The sequence below is a fragment of the Tachysurus vachellii genome, chromosome 7, assembly GCF_030014155.1.
Source record: "Tachysurus vachellii isolate PV-2020 chromosome 7, HZAU_Pvac_v1, whole genome shotgun sequence".
NCBI classification, from domain to species: domain Eukaryota; kingdom Metazoa; phylum Chordata; class Actinopteri; order Siluriformes; family Bagridae; genus Tachysurus; species Tachysurus vachellii.
Window position 1 is genome coordinate 28,164,016 of NC_083466.1, and position 21,240 is coordinate 28,185,255.

The 21,240-nt window shown below is 41.6% G+C and overlaps 2 protein-coding genes across 3 annotated transcripts in view; one reads left to right on the forward strand and one right to left on the reverse strand.

Annotated features, from left to right (window-relative positions):
• Window position 1: 1 nt before the first annotated feature.
• dync2i1 (dynein 2 intermediate chain 1) lies at window positions 2–10,507 on the reverse strand. Of its 2 annotated transcripts, none has more exons than XM_060875293.1 (21): window positions 10,392–10,507; window positions 10,156–10,209; window positions 8,638–9,370; window positions 7,516–7,556; window positions 7,083–7,232; window positions 6,921–6,998; window positions 6,305–6,536; window positions 6,074–6,185; window positions 5,404–5,533; window positions 5,012–5,123; window positions 4,827–4,921; window positions 4,616–4,742; window positions 4,185–4,357; window positions 3,930–4,092; window positions 3,677–3,784; window positions 2,233–2,294; window positions 2,030–2,081; window positions 1,449–1,606; window positions 1,184–1,312; window positions 599–822; window positions 2–450 (listed from the first exon to the last, which is right to left on the reverse strand). In XM_060875293.1, exons 1-21 carry the CDS (start codon window positions 10,404–10,406, stop codon window positions 279–281), a joined length of 3,120 nt encoding a protein of 1,039 aa, XP_060731276.1. In that variant the 5' UTR covers window positions 10,407–10,507; the 3' UTR covers window positions 2–278. The 2 variants fall into 2 exon arrangements, with proteins under 2 accessions (XP_060731276.1, XP_060731275.1); XM_060875292.1 differs by having other exon boundaries at window positions 7,501–7,556.
• Window positions 10,508–11,763: 1,256 nt separating this feature from the next.
• The window catches only part of esyt2b (extended synaptotagmin-like protein 2b), a 42,270-nt gene continuing 32,793 nt past the window's right edge, over window positions 11,764–21,240 (forward strand). The window contains exons 1-5 of the mRNA XM_060875296.1: window positions 11,764–12,412; window positions 19,495–19,536; window positions 20,059–20,193; window positions 20,807–20,883; window positions 20,965–21,037. Of these exons, the coding sequence (XP_060731279.1) occupies window positions 11,969–12,412; window positions 19,495–19,536; window positions 20,059–20,193; window positions 20,807–20,883; window positions 20,965–21,037 (771 nt within the window). The 5' untranslated portion in view covers window positions 11,764–11,968. The remainder of the gene's footprint in view (window positions 12,413–19,494; window positions 19,537–20,058; window positions 20,194–20,806; window positions 20,884–20,964; window positions 21,038–21,240) is intronic.

A 21,240-nucleotide genomic window follows, 5' to 3' on the forward strand; every position in this document is an offset into this window, starting at 1 on the left:
ACAATGTTAATAAAACATTTAATACAAAAATAGAAACAGCCTTTACATGACGAAATGCTACTGGACCTGGAGAAATGCAGTGAAAACCGTGAAAAAGTACACTGTCTTTTACCTCTGAGGTATAAAAGTGTTCGTTTTTAAGATAAGAAAAAAAAATACTTTTGATTTACTACCACAGTCATTTAAATAGCTGGATAAACTTAGAGTAAATTAAGAATAACATAAATGAACACAAGCTGCTAGTGTTTTTGTTTGTGTGTGTGTGTGTGTGTGTGAGTTCAGAGTGTCTCTCGGGTCAGTGAGTGGAGTTTCTCTGCGTCCATAGCTTGAGGAATTGCGAGCAAGGGAAGCAGGAAGTGGATCTCCAGCCTGCCTGAGTGTTTAGCCAGAGCGACGCCAGAGTACGGGTTCTGCTTGGTGGTGTCACCGAACACAGCCATGGCTGAGACTCTGTACACAAAAAACACACCAAAACATTAGGCTAGCGTTAGAATAATATTAATCCTGTAATACTGTGTTATCTAATACTTCTGTTTAACTCTCTGGTTGCTATGGTGACAGGAAAGGTGTTGTGTAGTATTTGAGTTATGGTCAGTACGGGTCAGTGTGGAGGTCTTGGGTGATGAGTGGAGACTCGTCTCTCTGTGTCAGATCCCAGATGTGCAGGACAGATGCAGAGTCCAGAGCGCAGAACACGGAGCGTCGCGTCGGGGAAAACTGCACACACTGAACAGAACTGTGACCCGAACCCACGGTCCACTCACACACCGCCTCATCACATGCCAACGTATGGAGACGCACTGAACCATCACTGCAGCCCACCTGCAACACACACACACATACACACATACACACACATACAGACACATACAGACACAGGTTACTATGGGTCATTTACATCTCATGTTTTTGTACCTAGTCTAACACACACACACACACACACACACTGGTTACTATGGGTCATTTACATCTCATGTTTTTGTACCTAGTCCAACACACACACACACACACTGGTTACTATGGGTCATTTACATCTCATGTTTTTGTACCTAGTCCAACACACACACACACACACACACACACACACACACTGGTTACTATAAGTCATTTACATCTCATGTTTTTGTACCTAGTCCAACACACACACACACACACACACACACACACACACAGTAATCCTCACTAGAAAGAAAGGTTCTCCAGCAGGGCAGAAATCTAGCGCCGTGACTTCTGCTGGTCTCTCCCTACATTTAGGCCTGTAGAGCTTTGGGACAGCTCGGAGTCCATGTCTGGTACCGTGTCTCACCAAACCCTACGGTAAAACACACACACACACGCGCACACAGGCGCACACACGCACACTTTACCATCTCTTTTTTTACCCAAACACACACCTTTATAAGTTTGACACTCATCTATTTATCGACTTGTCACCATTCTCCGCTCACCATGTTACTGCCAATGAAGTAGTGGTTAGAGTCTGAAGGAAGAAATTTCAGGATGAAGCTCAGGTGAGACGTGACCCCCAAGATCCTCTTGTCCACCCCAGGGGTGGTCTGTAGAGAGGAACTGTGAAGAAGCTTCACCTTACCACCTGGATGCAGACCTGAGAAGGTGTGAGGAGAGGAAGGACACAGTGAGGACAAGGACAGAGGAGAGGAAGGAGACAGTGAGGACAGAGAAGAAGAAGGAGACAGTGAGGATGAGGATATATAGGCAAGGAAGGGCACAGTGAGGACGAGGACAGAGGAGAGGAAGGACACAGTGAGGACAAGGACAGAGGAGAGGAAGGAGACAGTGAGGATGAGGACATAGGCAAGGAAGGGCACAGTGAGGACAAGGACAGAGGAGAGGAAGGACACAGTGAGGACAAGGACAGAGGAGAGGAAGGAGACAGTGAGGACGAGGACATAGGCAAGGAAGGGCACAGTGAGGACGAGGACAGAGGAGAGGAAGGACACAGTGAGGACAAGGACAGAGGAGAGGAAGGACAGTGAGGACAGAGAAGTGAGGACATTGTCAAACTTACCCAGATCTGTTTGGGATCCAGAATAATCAGCTTTAGGCAGCTCAACTACAACCTGTATAAGAGAGTTGAACCTGTATAAGAGTGTTGCTAGGCAACAGGAAAATACAGACACAAGCTAGAAGCTAGACTACCAAATTGTATGAAAAAAAATAATTAAAAAAATTATAAAACAACAGCAATAATAATTTTAATAACTGACTTACCCAAAGATTCAGGAGTCCAGTTTCATCCAGTGACCCCAACTGGAACGACAGACCCAGTGACTCTGGAATTTACAACATAAAGGAAGTGTCTTAAGAGTCTTGCCGGAGTCCCTGTCTGCACTTTGCACGATGTATATTGTCCATCACCTGATTACGATCATACCTAACAATTTTCTTCTCTCTGTCTCTGTCTCTCTGTCTCTCTCTGTCTCTCCCTGTCTCTCCCTGTCTCTCTCATATATGCCACTCCAGAGCTCCCAGTGTTCTGAGTTCCTAGTCTGATCGTCTCTTCTTACGGCGCTACTTCATCAGTCCTGACTTTCTACCCCTGGTTGGAATCTTGTCTCCTGGTGGTCACCTGGTTGATTGACTGGGCTGAGGGATTGATCTGATGGTCAGCAGTGACTCATGGGTTTGCTGTGGATGGAGCCGCCTGGAAACTGTCATGACTGCATTTTTATCAGCGATCATTTGAAGACATTGACAGGAAGGAATTAGTGTTGGGTCTGTGGTGACACATTAGGTCCTCAGGAGCTCTCGGCTGCACCCAAATGAATATGAGGTTCACTTTTGAGTCTGGTTCCTCTCAATGTTTCTTCCTCATATCATCTCAGGGAGATTTTCCTCAACACAGTCACCTCAGGCTTGATCATTAGGGACAGATAGAAATAAATAGTATTTAATTTTATTTTTAATTTTTCAAAATTTTGCGTGAGTAATTTTAAATAAATTTTAAAGGAATGTATTAATTTATAATAATAATAATAATAATAATAATAATAATAATAATAATAATAATAATAATAATAATAAATTAATATACATTCCTTCAAAATTTATTTAAAACTACTCAGTTTAAAAAAAAATTAAATATCTTTTATATTAAACATTTTTTAAAAAATTAAAAATTTTTTAAAACAACATACTTTAAAAAATTTTAAAAATAAAAACAAATTAAATCTAAATATTTTGTTTTTTTAATTTTTTAATTTTTTTTTAATTATTTAATTTTTTTTAAAGTTAGTAGTTTTAAATTAATTTTAAAGGAATGTATTCAATTATTGTTATTATTATTATTATTATTATTATTATTATTATTATTATTATTATATTTTTCTCTTCTGTTTTATACTTCTGTAAAGCTGCTTTGAGACAATGTGAATTGTTAAGTGCTACACAAATAAACTGAATTGAATTAAAAACCCTTCCTGTGTCCCTTCCTAGGAAAACACTGCTTTAATTAAAAGGATGCTCCAAAATACACAGCGTTAACATTAGCATCAGGCTACATAATACTAGCTTGCTCATTCAACCAGGAGCATCGCTGTATGATGACTTTTGATATAAAAATGGTTTCTAGTTGTTACATTATTATGACACTTTCCTAATTTGGTCATAGCTTCCTGTTTGGGTTAAACCTCACTTTCTCTGATTTAAGGTTTACCTTCCTGCTCTGGTAGCAGTGGGTCTCTAAGTCCCGCCCCCACGTTGACCAGGACAGGCTCGACAGACACTACGGGAGAGAAGTGCCCCACCCCTGAGAGCACAGCATCTACACACACACAAACACACACACATACACACACACATACACACCATACACACATACATACACACAGTCAAGTAGTCAGAAACACTGAATATTATTCCTGTCTTTGTGTGTTGTTGAATATTCTTCTATAACAGTAAGTTCTAACCGGTGGAGAATGTTGGGTGACGCAGTGTCCACTTCTCCTCACACACTCTAATGTGTAAGTGAGATCCAGAATGTTCTCTCAGGTCCCACACCAACACGGATCCAATGTCTGTCCCAGCAAACACCAACGTGGCCTTCCCCGGACTGAAGCAGCAGCTCTGCACCTGAGACACAGGAAGGAGACTCTTACCAGCTCTAGTGTGTGTGTGTGTGTGTGTGTGTGTGTGTGTGTGTGTGTGTGTGTGTGTGTGTGTACCTCAGCTTCGTAGAAGAGGATTCTCTGTGGTGTGGACGGCTCCCAGATGTTCCACACACAGATCAGCGTCTTACTGTCGAGTGTGACATCATTGGATCCGGAGCACGGGGCGTGAACGGAGAGCAAGGTGTGAGTCTGAGTCTGGGAGAAGTGTAACAACTTCACCTGTCGACCTGCACACACACACACACACACACACACACACACACACACACACACACACACACACACACACAGAGGGTTTTTAATGTCATGCTAAAAGAACATTTGTTTGGTCGATGTGTGGGTGAGTGAGACGTTGTGGAAAGATTAGATTGGTGTGTTTGTGTGTGTGTGTGTGTGTGTGTGTAAGTTTGTGTGTATATAGATATTACCTTGTAGAAAGGGCAGTATAGTGTGTGTGTGTGTGTGTATGTGTGTGTTTCTGTTACCTTGCAGAATGTTAAGTTTGGTGTTGAGCTGAACACAGCCCTCACTGAAGGAGTATGTGTGCGTTTGGGACTGAAGTTTTTCAGTTTTGCTTTCAGTGATGTTCTCCTCTAGCAACACTGCCATCACCTGCCACACACACACACACACACACACACATCAGATCTGGGAGAAGAACAGTGTTTTCAGTGAAAGCAGTAAAATAAATCCCACCTGTGTGGCAGATCGGAGAAAGGCAGCGAGCCGCTTGGAGTCCACAGTCGTCCTGGTCACAGGCTCGTCTGATGCATTCTGGGAAACCTGTGGGCCTGTGGGTCATTTAACATCCAGCAGTCGGTCATTATTTACTCACACACCTCATTATATCAGAGGTCTGTCCGTTACGCTGCGTTCCTCACCTCCACACGCCACGCTGCTCTCTGGAGGATGTTGTGTCCACATGTCCGTGATGTCCGTCTCGTCTGTCTGAGTGTCTCGCTCCATGTTGTCCTCATTGCACTGCACGTAGGCCTGAGAAGACAGTTTTTAGAAGAATTTTTATATAAAACTTATAATGAGAAGGAGCATTTATTATGGAAAAAATAACATGATAACAAAAAAACTTAAAGTGAGAAAGAATTATTACATCATAAAATCCAGCAGCCAATCAGACTCCATTATGCAAATTACACACACAGACGCACGTACGCACACACACACACACACACACACACACACAGAAGTCAGGAGAAACACGATTTCCTTGTGTGTAATTATTGTGTTAAAGTGTGTCATGTTAAGTAGAATAGACCTGCTTGGTGTTGGCCATGCCGTAGCTCTTGATGTACAGGTCGTACTCGCGGACCGGAGGCAAATCCAGGAGACACTCGGTGACGGAAAAGTCCAGATCGATCAGGCGCAGGAGCTCAACGCTACGTTTCCTACGTCACAGAAACACAGTCAGGTATCGAGGGTATCTCAGTGACCTGATGAGCTGTGTTTTAGTTTAGAACTTATTTCCATATATATATAAAGTCTCGCTCACACACTGTCTTGCACACTGACTCACACACACACTCATATACACACACACGCTCATACACACACACGCTCATACACACACACACGCTCACACACACACACACGCTCACACACACACACACGCTCACACTCATACACACACACTCATACACACACACTCATACACACACACTCATACACACACACTCATACACACACTCATACACACACTCATACACACACTCATACACACACTCATACACACACTCATACACACACTCATACACACACTCATACACACACACACACTCGCTCATACACACACTCGCTCATACACACACTCGCTCATACACACACTCGCTCATACACACACTCGCTCATACACACACTCGCTCATACACACACTCGCTCATACACACACTCGCTCATACACACACTCGCTCATACACACACTCGCTCACTTCTGTTTATCTGAGGCTTGCTGGTTTATCTCTCTCTGCCTCGCTGCTGAGAAGTCGATGACTTTGCCGTACGCTCTACTTTTCCTTGAGTGGCTCTCAGAGTCAACACTCGCTAAAAGAAAGAGAACACACACACACACACACAGTACAGTATATAAATGTGAACACCATATTGGAGGAGTATTTTTTTATCATGAGGTAGAGGTTTACACATCTGGAGATCACAGCTACCTCTGGGGGAGATCTCAGACTCCTGGGTCGAGGAGATGGAGTGTGCAGTGCTGAGCAACTCGTTCTCCTGCTCCATGGCTCTCTGGATGGCCTCCACCTCCCGTCTGCTGCGTGGACTCAGCTCTCTCCTGACCTCCATACTTTTATCTTCACGCACCTCTTCTTCCTCCTTCTCCTCCCCTTCTTCTTCTTGTCTGTCCTCATCAAACTCTTCAAAGTCTTCCTCATAGTCCTGAAGAGAGAGAAGGAGATTATGGCCTACAAACAAATCCAGTACAGCAGAACTTCTGTAGCCCTACAGCTGAAAAACCCCACTCAGTTTTCAGGGCCGTAAATCCAGTGAATAAGAGACGCGTTATGTTTCTGTATCTCGTGACTTTTTATTATTATTATTATTATTATTATTATTATTATTATTATTATTATTATTATTCAACGGATAGACGGATGGATAGATGGATGGATGGATGGAAGGATGTGCGACAACTCACCATTTTCTTGTGGCACCAATCCGTTTGAAAGCAATAAGTGTTACACAGAGAGAAACACACAGATGTGATGATATGACCCATGGAGTGTAGCTCATCATCTCAAACAGCACACACTCTACACTCACCTCGAAATCGTCCTCGTAATCTTCATTCCCAGAATCCTTTGCTCCTTGGTGACTGCCCTTCGTCACGTCACGTTCAACCTGCGTGTACACGGACACGTGTGAACATGTGTATCCATGTGTGTGTGTGTGTGTGTGTGTGTGTGTGTGTGTGTGTGTGTGTACCTCTTGCAGGGTTTTCCTCTGTGCACTCTCATGTTCTCTATCTCTCTGATTCGAGTCAGTGTGCCTCTGGTCTCGTTTATTCCTCTCCTCTCTTTCCCTCACTCCGTCTCCGTCCTGACGCCTGTGTCTCTGCTCGATCACTTTGTCCTCCTAAAACAGACAGTGACATGAGTGCAAACACACACACACACACACACACACACATCTGCTTCTGGGTGCACTAGACGCACTGCACAATGATACAGCAGTATTTAAACTCCATGTGTGAGTTCTGTTCAGTTCAAACACTGAGTTTATTATTATTATTATTATTATTATTATTTTTTTATTATTATTATTATTTTATTATTATTTTATTAGTAGTATTATTAGTATTATTAGTATTATTATTATTAGTATTTTGTTTTGATGGAGTTACATGGTTGAATCGTACATGCGGTTCCTTCTCTCTTCTCCTCTGCTCTCTTCTGTCCTCTGAAATGAAATACAAGACAAATAAATTAAAGGAGGGAAGGCGTGGCCTGTGTGTGTCAGTCTGAGTAAAGAAGGCGTGGCCTGTGTGTGTCAGTCTGAGTGAAGAAGGCATGGCCTGTGTGTGTCAGTATGAGTGAAGGAGGCGTGGCCTGTGTGTGTCAGTCTGAGTGAAGGAGGCGTGGCCTGTGTGTGTCAGTCTGAGTGAAGGAGGTGTGGCCTGTGTGTGAGTCAGTCTGAGTGAAGGAGGCGTGGCCTCTGTGTGTCAGTCTGAGTGAAGGAGGCATGGCCTGTGTGTGTCAGTCTGAGTGAAGGAGGCGTGGCCTGTGTGTCAGTATGAGTGAAGGAGGCGTGGCCTGTGTGTGTCGGTCTGAGTGAAGGAGGCGTGGCCTGTGTGTGTCAGTCTGAGTGAAGGAGGCGTGGCCTGTGTGTGTCAGTGTCAGTGAAGGAGGCATGGCCTGTGTGTGTCGGTCTGAGTGAAGGAGGCGTGGCCTGTGTGTGTCAGTCTGAGTGAAGGAGGCGTGGCCTCTGTGTGTGTCAGTGTCAGTGAAGGAGGTGTGGTCTCTGTGTGTGTCAGTCTGAGTGAAGGAGGCGTGGCCTCTGTGTGTGTCAGTGTCAGTGAAGGAGGTGTGGTCTCTGTGTGTGTCAGTCTGAGTGAAGGAGGCGTGGCCTGTGTGTGTCAGTCTGAGTGAAGGAGGCGTGGCCTGTGTGTGTCGGTCTGCGTGAAGGAGGCGTGGCCTGTGTGTGTCAGTCTGAGTGAAGGAGGCGTGGCCTCTGTGTGTGTCAGTCTGAGTGAAGGAGGTGTGGCCTGTGTGTGAGTCAGTCTGAGTGAAGGAGGCGTGGCCTGTGTGTGTCAGTCTGAGTGAAGGAGGTGTGGTCTCTGTGTGTGTCAGTCTGAGTGAAGGAGGCGTGGCCTGTGTGTGTCAGTCTGAGTGAAGGAGGCGTGGCCTGTGTGTGTCAGTCTGAGTGAAGGAGGCGTGGCCTGTGTGTGTCAGTCTGAGTGAAGGAGGCGTGGCCTCTGTGTGTGTCAGTGAAAGAGGCATTACATTTTTTCAGTTAAAATGAAGGTGTTTTACAGTCTCACCTCCGTCTTGTCCCATGTGCTGTCTGTGACCGTGTGTCTCTCGTCTTTCATGCTCTCTCCGTCCTCTTTCCTGTTCTTGACCTCCATGGCGATGCTCCCTCTCTCTGTGCCTCTCTTTCCTGTGTTTCTCTCTCTCCCGTGACTTGTCCTCCACATCTAGACTAACATCCTTCTCTTTCCTTCTTTCCTTTTCTCGCTCTGCCCTCCTCCTCTCCCTCTCTCTGTCTTTTTCCCTATCCCTCTCTTCCCCTAAATCTCTCACTGCCTCCCTCGCTCTGTCTCTCTCTTTCTCTCTCGGTTTTTCTCTGTCCTTTTCTCTGTCCCTCTTTTCTTTTTCTCTGACTTTTTCCCTGTCCCTCTTTTCTCTCTCTCTGTCTTTTTCCTTGTCCCTCTCTTTCTCTTTGTTCCTATTTTCCCTCTCTGTATCTTTTCCCCTGTCCCTCTCTTTAACCCTCTCTCTCTCCCTCTCCAAATCTCTCTCTCTGTGTTTTTCCCTGTCCCTCTCTTTATTTCTCTCTTTCTCCCTGTTCCTCTTTACCCTCTCTCTCTCCCTCTCTCCATCTCTCTCTTTCTCTCTTTCTCTGTATTGGGTTTCACCTCGAACTCTGTTGCTCTCTTTATCTCGTTCATCCCTCGCTTCTCCTCTCCTGGCACTTTCCTCTCTGTGCTTCCTCCTCTCTCTCTCTGGGTCTCGGTGTGATCTCTCTCTCCTCCCGCTCTCCTCCTCTTGGCTCTGTAAATTAATCAGGATGTTTAATTCTATCCAGTGTTTCCTGATGGACTCAAAGTCTCACAACTCATTTGGTTTGGGCAGCAAATGTGTTAACCAAACACCCACCTACCCACCCACCCACACACACACACACACACACACACACACACACACATTCACATTCACACACACACATTCACATACACATTCTCACACACACACACATTCACATTCACACACACACTCATTCACATACACATTCTCACACACACACACACACATACACATACACATTCACACACACACACACATACACATACACATTCACACACACACACACACACACACACACATACACATTCATACACACACACATTCACACACACTCTCTCACACACACATTCACACACACATTCACATACACATTCTCACACACACACATTCACACACACTCTCTCACACACACATTCACACACACTCTCTCACACACACACATTCACACACACACACATTCACACACACACACACACTCACTCACTCACACTCACACACACACACACACACACTCACTCACTCACACTCACACACACACACATTCACACACACTCTCTCACACACACACATTCACACGCACACATTCACACACACTCTCTCACACACACACATTCACACACACTCTCTCACACACACACATTCTCACACACACACACACTCCCTCACTCACTCACTCACTCACTCACACACACACACACACACACACACACACACACACACACACACACACACACACACACACACACACTTACCCGTATGTGCCTTATTAAATCATCAGGTCTCCATGTGTCTTCTTTGGTTATTTTCTTTAGTAGAAAGGAGAAAAAAAATGATGATTGTCTGTAATATCCTCATCAGCTCATAATCACTAACTCATCTGTAACTGTACAGCTAATGTGTAAAATAAATAAACAATAATGTAATGACTAATGACTTGTCTTTATTCCAATACAACACTTTCTGAAGAGTTTCCGTGTGAAATCCTCACCTTTCCGCTGTACATCGCTGATCCTAACTCCTGTTTAAAGCCCTGTTACTTAGTGTTGACATCACTGTCCGCCATGACACCCCTCTGTAGAGCAAGCGCGCATGCGCGCTCAGCTGAAATCCATAGTAACTGCGTCATAGCAACAGGACGACAAATCGAGCACAAAGGTGTTTCACTAACACGGAAATCACCATGGAGACTCAGACCGACGAGTTGATCATCGATAGTGAGAAATCTAAATAAAAACCAAACCATTTTCAATAAATTAATTAATTTTACCAGCTAATTATCACCGACATTAAATTTCTATAAATTATAAACTGTATTTATCTTTTTAATTTTTTTATTAACAAGTAATTTAACAATAAAGTATTACTTTGTTTATTATACAAACCTTTGGTACATTTTTATTAAACAAATTATTAAATCTTTATTTATTTATTACTCTTTACGTCATTTATTTATCTATTTATTTATTTATTTATTTAGTATTTTTAAGTTTTTATCAGCTTTACTTCCGCAATAAAGGCAGGTTTGTATTCATTATTCATTTAGTATTTATTTCATCTTTTAATTAATTAATTGATTAATTATAGGGTCGATGCCCTTCAGTATTTATAAGTGATATCTGTATAAATCACAGAAATGGGTGTGGCTTCTGCACAATAATCCCTGTCTACTACACACTCATCTACTATGATTTAAAATGTTTGTTGTGGCCCACATTAGATCATTAACATGTGGGAGCAGTGTTTAAGGTGTCGGATTATAGATCAGAAGGTCATGAGTTCAAATCCCAGTTCCACCACAGCTGCCACTGCTGGGCCCCTGAGCAAAGCCCTTAATCCTCATTTGTATAAAGATGAGATAATGTAAGTGTCTGCCCAATGCTGGGAAATGTAAATGATCAGAAGGTCATGAGTTCAAATCTCAAGTCCACCAGAGCTGCCACTGTTGGGGCCCCTGAGCAAGGCCCTTAACCCTCAAGTGCTCATTTTTATAAAATGTAAGTCACTCTGGATAAAGGAATCAATCTGCTAAATGCCAGTAATGTACATAGGTCACATGTCTGTAGTTTTGTCTCTATCACAACTGAAACAAACAAACAAACAAACAAACAAATCCCACAACGTTAAGGGAAGTTTAACATTTTAGGTCAGTTTTAAACTGGAGTTACTTGTACTGCGCATTTTATACACAGTTTGTGTGTTTGTGTGTGTTTACCTGCAGCAGGTAAGCGCCAGGGGGAGCTTCTGAGTGTGAGTGAGTGTGAGTGTGTGTGTGTGTGTGTGTGTCTTAGCAGCTGCTGTCATAACGAAGCACACACACACACACACACGCACACACACACACACACACACACACACAGGGTGCAGGGGCGCGCGACACAATGGCGAGGAAACACGACTCGTGTTCTCTGTCTGATCTTTAACACTGAACGAGATTGCGATTGGAAAATGGACGAACTGACGTGAGCTCGTGGTGGAAGTACAGAGTGTAGTGACCGACAGCACCGACAGAGACTCCGGTTAAACTTGGGCAGTCTAACGGAGCGCTGAGGCAGGAGGAAGGAGGCAATGAGCGGAAACGGAGCTCCGGGAGCGCAGGATGCGGCGCAGAACAACAACTCCGCCGATCCTCCTCTTCCTCCACCTCATCATCCCGGACAGACCCGAATCCCGACGGCACCGAGCTCGCAGGACGCACTGACCTCCTGTTCTTCCTCTTCCTCCTTTTCCTCGTCCTCCGCCGGGCGCGTGGCGCGGACCTGGGTGCGCTTCGCCAAAGCCTTCGTGCTCATCTTTCCCGTCTACGCGCTCGGCTACTTCGAGTGCAGCGTCAGCTGGTTACTGATCGGACTCGCCATCTTCTTCTTCTGGAGAAAGAACTCGGGCTGTAAGAGCTCCAGGCTGAGCCGAGCTCTGGCGTTTCTCCAGCAGCAGCAGCGAGAGATGGAGGAAGAGGAAGAGGAGAAGAGCGGAGCCGCGCGCGCACTGGAAACCACCGAGCTGCCCTCATGGGTGAGAGACCACTGACTATCTCTTCTTACTCACCTCACTGTAAAGCAGCACAGCTTAGTGGGTATAGAGGAGGTCATATCAAGGTTTTATTTTTAAATGGTTTAAATAATTTGGCCAGAAGTTTGTTTACGCGTCACATCATTATCACATTTCACTTGCACCAGTGGTGTCTCCAAGCACGTGGTGCTTATCGTAAAACCATGACTATCAGAAATGACAGCGGTACAGGAATCAGTTCAGAGTCAAGAAGCTTCTGTGTGTGCTTTATTTCAGGTCCGATCAATAAAGTCCATCCAGGAGGCTTTTATTTATTTATTTGTTTATTTATTTATTGAAAGTTGCTTTAAACCAAGATAGATTGATTCAATGTCCATTTTATCAGCCAATCACAGGGTGTCCTGTCCTGTCCTGTCCTGTTCTGTCTTTTTTTTTGTTTTGTTTTGTTTTTTTATCCAGCAATTATCAAAGGTACTGCATTTGATGGTGCACTTGAAGATAAAATCAGAAAAGATCAGATCCCCTGAGGTTCCTTGTGAGGATGTGCGGTTCGTTTAATGGATGGATGGATGGCATAATAAAGCATTATATCAGAAATACATATGTTATGATTTAAATCCAGAAAGTGACATGTAGCAGGATTGAATCAGTGAAGCAACTGGGTGACAATAATACAAAAAACAGGTCGTATTGGATTTACGCTCTCGTTCACTGTATTCTTCATTACTGTTAGGGTGGGGCTTTAATACGTATTAGATATACAGCAGCTTTATGGATCGTAGTGGCAGTTTAAAACGTGGTAAAGGTTAATTACCTGCACTTTTACTGCTACACTTTAGTCGCTTTGTACTAAAGTTTAAAGGCTGCTGCAAATATCCACACATCATTGTTTAAATAATATGATGGATGCTGTCTATCAATAACTGGAGTCGCTCCACGAATTAAATTCCTGGCTGCAGAGAAAAGCTTTCAAGGAGGTTCGTCTTTTTAGTCTCTTTAGTTTGGTTTCAGAGCACTAAAACATACACCTGATCTCTCTCTCTCTCTCTCTCTCTCTCTCTCTCTCTCTCTCTCTCTCTCTCTCTCTCTCTCTCTCTCTCTCTCTCTCTCTCTCTCTCTCTCTCTCTCTCTCTCTCTCTCTCTCTCTCTCTCTCTGTAGGTCGACCTTCAGGTTAATTCTTTATAGCTCTGTTTTATCACAGCATCAGTCAGATGACTAAAATACCCAGTGTATATATGTGTATGTATTTATATGTCTGCTGTATATATATATATATATATATAATTCTCACGCTATGCATGTGTGTTTGTGTGTGTGTGTGTGTGCGTGTGTGTGTGTGACATGGTGTTTAGTGGAAAGCCAGGTCACAGGGCAATTGTAGATTATTTCCGTCAGGTGTTTAGTGAGCCGAGCCCCAGTGACCCTCAGCTCTCTCTTTCTCTCTGTTTCTGTTTCTGTTTCTGTTCCTCTCTCTCTCTCTCTCTCTCTCTCTCTCTGTCTCTCTCTTTCTCTCTCTCTCTCTCTCTCTCTCTCTCTCTCTCTCTCTCTCTCTCTCTCTGTCTCTCTATATATGACAATAGGTAGAGATGCTACATGCTACTAGATGAACTACATGTATACTTTTCCATACATTAGATCCACTTTCTACATGGTGTGTAGTATGACAGCAGGTTATTTACCAACGACTGAATCACGTGGGTTAAAAAGTTACTGAAAAAAAAAAACACACAAAGTGATATTAAATGCAAAGTGACAGGAGGCTGTCAATCAAATGTCTTCAACTGTTATAGGGGGAATTAAGGCAGAGAAGCAACCAAGAGGTTAAGAGCAGCTTTTAACCCGGCGCTACCACCACCATGCTCCAATATGAACACATTGATCCTTCTGAGTATCCTGGTGATTTTCAGATCCTGCAGACGGAAAGCTTTTTGTTAATAGACGTGCCAATTTATTAAAACAGTTAACGATCAGTTTGCGTGTTAATTATAAACCTCTCTGTCTGTATTTAAGAAATATATAAACATATAGATTTACAATTTTATATCCCCTAAATTAAATTTGAAATTAATTATTCAGGGGTAATGACATGATCCTGATGTTTCATTTTAAGGGTTTGAAATAAATATGAAAAAAACTAATTACATATGTCTTGGCAATCGATCAGATTTGAGGTGTTATCCCCAACTCTTTCTTCTGACTGTGGTTTAAAATGTGTAAGGTAGAGCCGGTTTTCCTCAATGCTAGAGGTAATGGTGCGTTTCGTGATCCACAGCAGAGTAACGCTGTCCACCGGAGCTAAACTTGTCACAGCACGGCTGTGTAAACACTGTGACCCAGCGTGACAGAATCTAAGTTTGGATCTCAGTTGATCCTCTGCTTCTCGCTGATGGTCACGGAGGCTCTGTGATGTTCGTTCATGCCACAAGGTGACCAGTATTTCCGTGGAACAACACGCCTGCGACATGTTCTCTCGCTAATTTCCAACCTACTTTAATCTCCAGGACTGCAATGCTATCTTCCTGCCAGCAGAGTCGAGGCCTGGTGACCAGCCAAGAAAAATCACTCCATGTTTTTCACAGTTATAGGGAAATAATCAGCATCAGGGCGGGGTGCTGAGTGGGCGGAGTCACTGTCAGAAAATAAGCAATGATTATTTTCCTGTTAAGACACATCTATAAAACGAGTTATACAAGAATTTCTTATGTTTTGCCAGTTTTTTTGTAATGTCGTTTCCTCACCATCTGCTCTTAATTCTCTCTCTGTCGAGGTTAATCACGCTACCATCTCACTACAGTGAGAACTCCTGATGATGTTGTGTAGCTTAACTCCATAAGTGTTAAACAAACAGCTCCAAAACTCATCGTCCCTGTCTCAGATTCAGCTTCTTCAACCGTACGGCAACAAATCTCACTCTGTCAACAAAACACACTATCACTCGTAACACACTGACCTACAAAAAGAAGCGTTACAAAAATGATGAACATTTGATTTCTTATCAGCTTGAATGACTGGACTAAAGTTTACATACTGTAACAAGAACGAATCAGAAATGCTGCAAAGTCCTTTATTTGTTATACATTTATAGAAATATATAACTTCTTTCAAGTCATGTTGTCTTCTTTCATCTGTGTTTCCAAAATAAATTGTTCCGAAGCTTTAACCAAAAGAGTAATAACTGGACACTTTAGTAGCCTTGCAGCTGAAAATGCAATTAACTGAAATGAGCTAGAAATGATTATTAATTCATGGCATCGTTCTGTTGTGAACGTGTTTTAACTGATTTAAAAGCAGCGTTAGATTAATGTACTGCAGATGTGCAGGTGGTAGAGTTCATGGATTCTGGAAGATTTTTGTTTTTCTGGAGGATTTTGTGTGAAATTGTCTGATTCACGAACGTGTGAAGAGTTCTGGTCATGTGACTTCAGTTTTAAATGAGGGAGAAAATAGCCTTTTAATTGATTAATTGATCACAAAATTGCAGTCTGAGAGGTAGAACCTGGTATCATGAAGCTCTACAAATAGTATTTGTTCTTCACGGGTTCCTAAGCGAACTGTGATTGGTGGAGGAGTTTGTGGGGAGGTCTCAGGATCTCTGCACACTGTGGATGTAATCAGATACACATACATTAATCACAATGATGAGATAATGACTATAAAAAAGTGTATGGCTCTGAAAGTAAAATGTCCTGAGCAATAAGTTCTCATCCCCCACATGCTGCTCAAACACACCCGAGCCAGTTCATGAAGAGCGGCAATTTCCTGAATACTGCAGCAGTAGAGCTTCTGTAGCACCGACACCAAGCTTTTAGTGTAATTCAGTATGTGCTGAAATTCACTTCCACTGCTGAACTCAACACACAGTAACACAATGTAACACTGAAACACAATATAACACACTGTGACACAATGTAACACACAGTAACACAATGTAACACACTGAAACACAATATAACACACTGTAACACTGTAACACAATGAAACACAATATAACACAATATAACACAATATAACACACTGTAACACACTGAAACACAATGAAACAAAATATAACAATATAACACAAGGTAACACAATGTAATACTGTAACACAATATAACACACTGTAACACAATGTAACACACTGTAACACAATGTAACACACTGAAACACAATATAACACACTGTAACACACTGAAACACAATATAACACAATATAACACACTGAAACACAATGAAACAAAATATAACAATATAACACACTGTAACACAATGTAACACACTGAAACACAATATAACACACTGAAACACAATATAACACAATGTAACACACTGAAACACAATATAACACAATGTAACACACTGAAACACAATGTAACACACTGTAACACTGAAACACAATATAACACAATGTAACACACTGAAACACAATGTAACACACTGTAACACACTAATACACTGTAACACAATAAACACAATGTAACACAATTTAACACACTGAAACACAATATAACACTCTGAAACACAATGTAACACACTGTAACACAATGTAACACACTGTAACACACTGAAACACAATATAACACACTGAAACACAATGAAACACAATATAACACACTGAAACACAATATAACACACTGAAACACAATATAACACACTGAAACACAATGAAACACAATATAACACACTGGAACACAATATAACACACTGAAACACAATATAACAATATAACACACTGGAACACAATATAACACAATATAACACAATATAACACATTGTGACACAATATAACACACTGAAACACAATATAACACACTGAAACACAATATAACACACTGAAACACAATGTAACACAATATAACACACTGAAACACAATGTAACATACTGTAACACAATATAACACACTGGAACACAATATAACACACTGAAACACAATATAACACACTGTAACACAATGTAACACACAGTAACACACTGAAACACAATGTAACACACTGAAACACACTGTAACACAATGTAACATACTGAAACACAATATAACACACTGTAACACAATGTAACACACTGAAACACAATATAACACACTGTAACACAATGTAACATACTGAAACACAATGTAACACACTGAAACACAATATAACACACTGTAACACAATGTAACGCACTGAAACACAATGTAACACACTGAAACACAATATAACACACTGTAACACAATGTAACCTACTGAAACACAATGTAACACACTGAAACACAATGTAACACACTGTAACACAATATAACGCACTGTAACACAATGTAACACACAGTAACACAATGTAACACACTGAAACACAATATAACACACTGAAACACAATATAACGCACTGTAACACATTGTAACACACTGAAACACAATGTAACACACTGAAACACAATATAACACACTGAAACACAATGTAACACACTGACACACAATGTAACACACTGACACACAATATAATACACTGAAACACAATGTAACACACTGTAACACAATGTAACACACTGTAACACAATGTAACACACTGAAACACACTGTAACGCACTGAAACACAATGTAACATACTGAAACACAATATAACACACTGTAACACAATGTAACATACTGAAACACAATGTAACACACTGAAACACAATATAACACACTGGAACACAATGTAACACACTGGAACACAATGTAACACACTGAAACACACTATAACACACTGTAACACAATGTAACACACTGAAACACAATGTAACACACTGAAACACACTATAACACACTGTAACACAATGTAACACACAGTAACACAATGTAACATACTGAAACACAATATAACACACTGTAACACAATGTAACATACTGAAACACAATATAACGCACTGTAACACGATGTAACACACAGTAACACAATGTAACACACTGAAACACAATGTAACACACTGACACACTATAACATACTGAAACACAATATAACACACTGAAACACAATATAACACAATGTAACACACTGTAACACACTGAAACACACTGTAACACACTGAAACACAATGTAACACAATCTAAGAGATGTAATGTGAAGATTAAATCATTAAGAGTATTTCAGATACTAATTAAATTCAGACTTTATTTATTTATTTATATACACTATTATCCTTACTGTGGTGATTAGTTCTGCAGTTCACACTAACGCAGTACCTCTAAAACTGGATTACGTCTTAGCACCATTAGCTTTATAGCACGATGTGTCTGGTTAAGAACTTTCTTATGCGCTCTTCTGATGTGTTTATAACATGATGTGTCTGGTTAAGAACTTTCTTATGCGCTCTTCTGATGTGTTTATAACATGATGTGTCTGGTTAAGAACTTTCTTATGCGCTCTTCTCATGTGTTTATAACAATATGTGTCTGGTTAAGAACTTTCTAATGCGCTCTTCTGATGTGTTTATAACATGATGTGTCTGGTTAAGAACTTTCTTATGCGCTCTTCTGATGTGTTTATAACATGATGTGTCTGGTTAAGAACTTTCTTATGCGCTCTTCTGATGTGTTTATAACATGATGTGTCTGGTTAAGAACTTTCTTATGCGCTCTTCTGATGTGTTTATAACATGATGTGTCTGGTTAAGAACTTTCTAATGTGCTCTTCTGATGTGTTTTTGTTCATCTGAACAATACCTCAGAACAAAGTGCTGAAGAAACGCAGCATTGAACCTGAACTAATCCCCGATGATTAGAGTTTAACTCCAAATCCCTGATCAGGTTCCAGCCCACTCCCGTTCAACTGCTTTATCACGCAGACATCACCATTCGCTCTCATTCACAGTTACTGTCGCCATGGTGACCATCAGCTGGCTTTAGAGGAAACCCTGTTGCCGTGGCGACTTTAAACTGTCCGTTCAGGGTCACTGTTTCGCTTGTCTCTACTGAAAACTCAAAACAAAACAGGTCATGTCTCAGCGTGTGTGTTAAATTAGGGTGTGTGAGACACACACACACACACACACACACACACACACACACTCACACACCCTAATTTTTACATGGTCACAGATTTTACAGCATCACATGTTGATCTTAATTTGTTTGTCTGTCTGTTTACCAGGTTCACTTTCCAGACGTGGAGAGAGTAGAGTGGATCAACAAGGTAGCAAAGACACACACACACACACACACACACACACACACACACAAACACGAGTGACACACACTCAATCTGGTATAAATAGCCTGGCATGTAGACTCTCTCTCTCTCTCTCTCTCTCTCTCTTTCTCTCTCTCTCTCTCTCTCTCTTTATCTATCTATCTATCTATCTATCTATCTATCTATCTATCTATCTATCTATCTATCTATCTATCTATCTATCTATCTCAATTTTACAGTGTTTCTCTCTCCTCTCTGGAAATAAGAAATAATAATCAGAACACGAATAAATAAATAAATAAATAAATAAATATTACAATAAAACACAGAATTTTTTAATGATTTTTATTTGATTAATATTATAATAAAATAAGTTGCGTTTATTTTCAGTAAACCGCTGTATTTAAAACATGTCCAAACTTTCCAGAAATTCCACAGGAGCCATAAAAATATCCTCAACAAAGATTCTCTGTATATCATTCCTGCTATATGTGTGTGTGTGTGTGTGTGTGTGTGTGTGTGTAGACGGTGAATCAGATCTGGCCTTATGCTTGTCGCTTCCTGGAGAAACTCTTTCGGGAGAACATCGAGCCAGCGGTGAAGGGAACAAACACACACCTCAGCACGTTTTCCTTTACCAAGATAGATCTGGGGGACAAGGTGGTACACACACACACACACACACATACACACACAAACAAATTATTGATATTTCTCTAGGATGGACAATCAAGAATAGGTGGTTTTGTGTGTCTGTGTGTGTGTGCATGTGTGTGTGTTTGTGTGTGTTTGTGTTTTTGTGTGTGCGTCTGTGTGCGTGTGTGTGCGCATGTGTTTGTGGGTGTGTGTGCATGTGTGTGTGTGCCTGCGTGTGTGTTGGTGTGTGTGTGTGTGTGTTTGCGTGTCTGTGTGTGTGTCTGTGTGTGCCTGCGTGTGTGTCTGTGTGTGTGCGTGTGTGTGTGTCTGTGTGTCTGTGTGTGTCTGTGTGTGTGGTATGTGGGGATGTGGTAGCCTCGTAGTTAAGGTGTTGGATTACTGATTGGAGGGTCATGAGTTTGAATCCCAGGTCCACCAAGCTGCCACTGCTGGGCCCCTGAGCAAGGCCCTTAACCCTCAATTGCTCAGTTTCATACATTGAAATAAAAAATGTAAGTCACTCTGGATAAAGGTGTCTGCTAAATGTCTGTGTGTGTTTCTGTGTGTTTCTGTGTGTGTGTGTGTGTGTTTGTGTTTCTGTGTGTGTGTGTGTGTGCATGTGCGTGTGTGTGTGCAGCCTCTCAGGGTCAACGGAGTCAAAGTTTACACAGAGAACGTGGACACGCGCCAGATCATCATAGACCTCCAGATCAGGTGACACAGATTTACAAAAACATTGTAATAATTTTATTATTTACTTTATCATTTAAATCTGCTTTCTTTTTTTAACGGCAGCTTCGTGGCAAACACCGAAATCGAGATGTACATCAAGCGATATTACTGTAAAGCTGGAATTAAGAGCATACAGGTACTTCATCACATTCACTCATGTCTCAGTGAAATAGTGGTTTTGAGCCTAGTTATAAAAAAAGATATAAAAATAGAAGTTAAAGTATGACACAGTTCACGGCTTTGCTTTCATCTTTAATCACTTCTAAACTAAAATATAAAATTCACTGAGGTGCAAAAGTCTGAGAGGAAATAATTTAATGAGTAGAATTTTTAAAATAT

Coding starts and splice junctions, on each gene's coding strand:
- dync2i1 (XM_060875292.1), bottom strand. Junction 9,371..10,155: donor ATTTAATAAGGCACATACGG/GTAAGTGTGTGT, acceptor ATTAATTTACAG/AGCCAAGAGGAGGAGAGCGG. Junction 7,557..8,637: donor GCACATGGGACAAGACGGAG/GTGAGACTGTAA, acceptor ATTTCATTTCAG/AGGACAGAAGAGAGCAGAGG.